This window comes from Haliotis rufescens, unplaced genomic scaffold (genome assembly GCF_023055435.1).
Source record: "Haliotis rufescens isolate VD_foot unplaced genomic scaffold, xgHalRufe1.0.p SCAF_7, whole genome shotgun sequence".
NCBI lineage: Eukaryota > Metazoa > Mollusca > Gastropoda > Lepetellida > Haliotidae > Haliotis > Haliotis rufescens.
The window spans coordinates 36,849,174-36,851,672 of record NW_025964361.1 but is presented as its reverse complement, the minus strand read 5'-3'; the positions used below and the strand labels follow the sequence as shown (position 1 = coordinate 36,851,672).

General features: G+C 39.0%; 1 protein-coding gene across 1 annotated transcript; it reads right to left on the bottom strand.

The window, feature by feature from the left end:
* On the bottom strand, positions 1 to 1,398 carry LOC124112929 (piggyBac transposable element-derived protein 3-like). Its single transcript, XM_046473124.2, has one exon. The coding sequence runs from the start codon at positions 1,396 to 1,398 to the stop codon at positions 1 to 3; it is 1,398 nt and encodes a 465-aa protein (XP_046329080.2).
* Positions 1,399 to 2,499: the final 1,101 nt, after the last annotated feature.

Below are 2,499 nucleotides of genomic sequence, written 5' to 3'. Positions count from 1 at the left end.
TCACATGAATGTGTTATATTCCTGTACTATCTTGGGACAGGTGACCATGATATTCTTCTTATCCTTTCTGTCAAAGCGCTTCACTTCACGCAAAGGTTCCTTTCCAACATAGGATGAAACCAGATCAACTGTGCGGTTGTCATACCACCTCAGTGCAATCAAACCAGTGTTCGAATCTACTTTGGAGTCCATACTTCCACGACCTTCTTTCTTTAGGGTCTTCTGGTCTTTCAGTTCACACCCTTTCAGCCTGTTCATCCTCACTGTTCCAACATAGAGGATTCCTTGCTTGTTCAAAGGGTCCACCAAACCTAGAGAAGTGAAAAGGTTGTCTGCAAAAACCTTGTAGTTTAGACCTTCAGGAATTGTTGATGTCATACATATGACTACCTCACCTGTCATGCCAAGTGGGGAGCGTTCCTTAACATTCATGGCTGCTCCTTGGTACACCTCAAATTGATACAGTATTCCTGAGGCCCCAGCTCTGCCCCACATCTTGAACCCCCACTTGTGAGGTTTGTTCCTCATGTATTGTTTCACCGAGGAACTCCCTTTGAACGGGATCATAACTTCATCCACAGCACTATGTTCTTCTTGTGGGATCTCCTTACATCTCTCTTTCAAGGCCTCCAGCCACGGACGTAGCTTCCAAAGCTTGTCACGCTTATCTTCTTCAGTGATACTTGTGTTATCTGTCATGTGGAGGGAAGAAACAAGTTTCTGAAATCGGTTTCTTGACATGAGATCTGCTACCATTGGATATCTAGTTTCCACAGCCCAATATGCCTGCACTGAATGAGCAACGACCAAACCCATACGGAGATAAATTCCAATTAGAATTGAAATTTCTCTAGAAGTTGTATTGACAGATAAGCCATCTTTCTGTATGGAATAGAGATTGGTTTGATGTGAAAGGTTTTCGATCATTTGATCAGTAATCATTTCGGTAAAATATTCAATTGGTTCTTTGATTCGTCCATCTATCGGAGGTTCTTCAAGACTTCCTTTAAATGTGGGGTCTGGGGGAAAGAATTCTTCATTTTCCCAAAAGGGAGTATCAAGCAACTGTGAAATCAATTTATTTTCTTCTGTTTCCTTTTCCTCCTGTGCTGCTTTGTATCGTTGTCGGAGATGAGCAATTGGAATGTCATCATCGGATTCAGAGTCAGCTGTCTGGTTCCTCCTTATTTCGGCTAAAGGCAGGTTTTCATTGTCTGACGAATCACCAGTCATCAAAGTTAAGGTAGTACATGACTTATGATTCTTTACAGCCTTCCTCTTTTTCTTTGGTGTAACATCAACCTCATCTTCCGACTCACTTTCTGATGTCGGAATGTACTCGCCGGAGGATGTTTCATACTCACTACCACTAAGATCAGCTTCAAGGATATTCTCCATTTTCTGAAGACAAACAGTAATGTAATTGAATTGTGTGTGTCAGTTGATTTGGTAACATCATGAGTTGGGCCTGAAAGTGTCACCACCTAAGCAAATAAATCTAAGATTCTTTAAATATCCAAAATGTATCACTGCTGATACAAAGAAAAATAACATGTCCCATTGTATCACTGGTGATACAGATGTTTTTTATTTGGTTGTATGTCACAAAATTCAATTATTTTCACCAAATAATGACATCTACTTATAAACAAAACTATTCAAGAATCGAAAACAATACTTTATATACACATTTAAGTTACCTTTTCCTGGATGTCGATGGATTGACGTCATACCGTACCCTTTTTGGCACCATGAGCACATGTCAAGAAGACCAAAACAGGAAGTGCCAAGTTAGATATAAAATTAGGACTTCACTACAAAATGAAATATGATCTGAAAATATATCAACTTGTGAAACTACAGAAGGATTTGTTTACATCTCATATGTTTATTCAGCTGACTCAGAAGAATTTAGAATCTGTCTATCACTGGTGATACGCTGGTTACTAGAGGGTTAAAAGCGGCGTTAAACCCAACTCACTCACTCACTCATTTAATATCATCATCCAGTTTGTCAGGCACGCGGATGGTTGTCAGTTGTCAGGCACGAGGATGCTCTAGTACACCGATGGTGTGGATCGTTGTGTATAACATCAATGATCACAGGATTATCTGGTCCAGATACAATTTGTTTTTAAAGAATGTCGTAGTTAGCTGGAATATTGCTGACTGTGGCGATTAGCAATAAACCAAGCAACCAAACATCAACTAAATCATGAAACTGTAACCACTTATTTTAGGTAAATATATATTTCGATTTACAATACATCCAACGCATACTAAAACTTCAAATACTCTTGACATTTTCACACTAACAAACTGTACAGTCTGAAACATTTTCTGGTTATTTTGGTTTGTTTGTTGAATAATGAATTAATTGAAATGGGTGACATAATATAACATGTCAACACCAGCGAATAATCGGTCTTGATTATCTGCCGAAACAGATTCTCATGTCCGTAAAATGGATCACTGTAAATTAGGGATTTCACCAGGTGT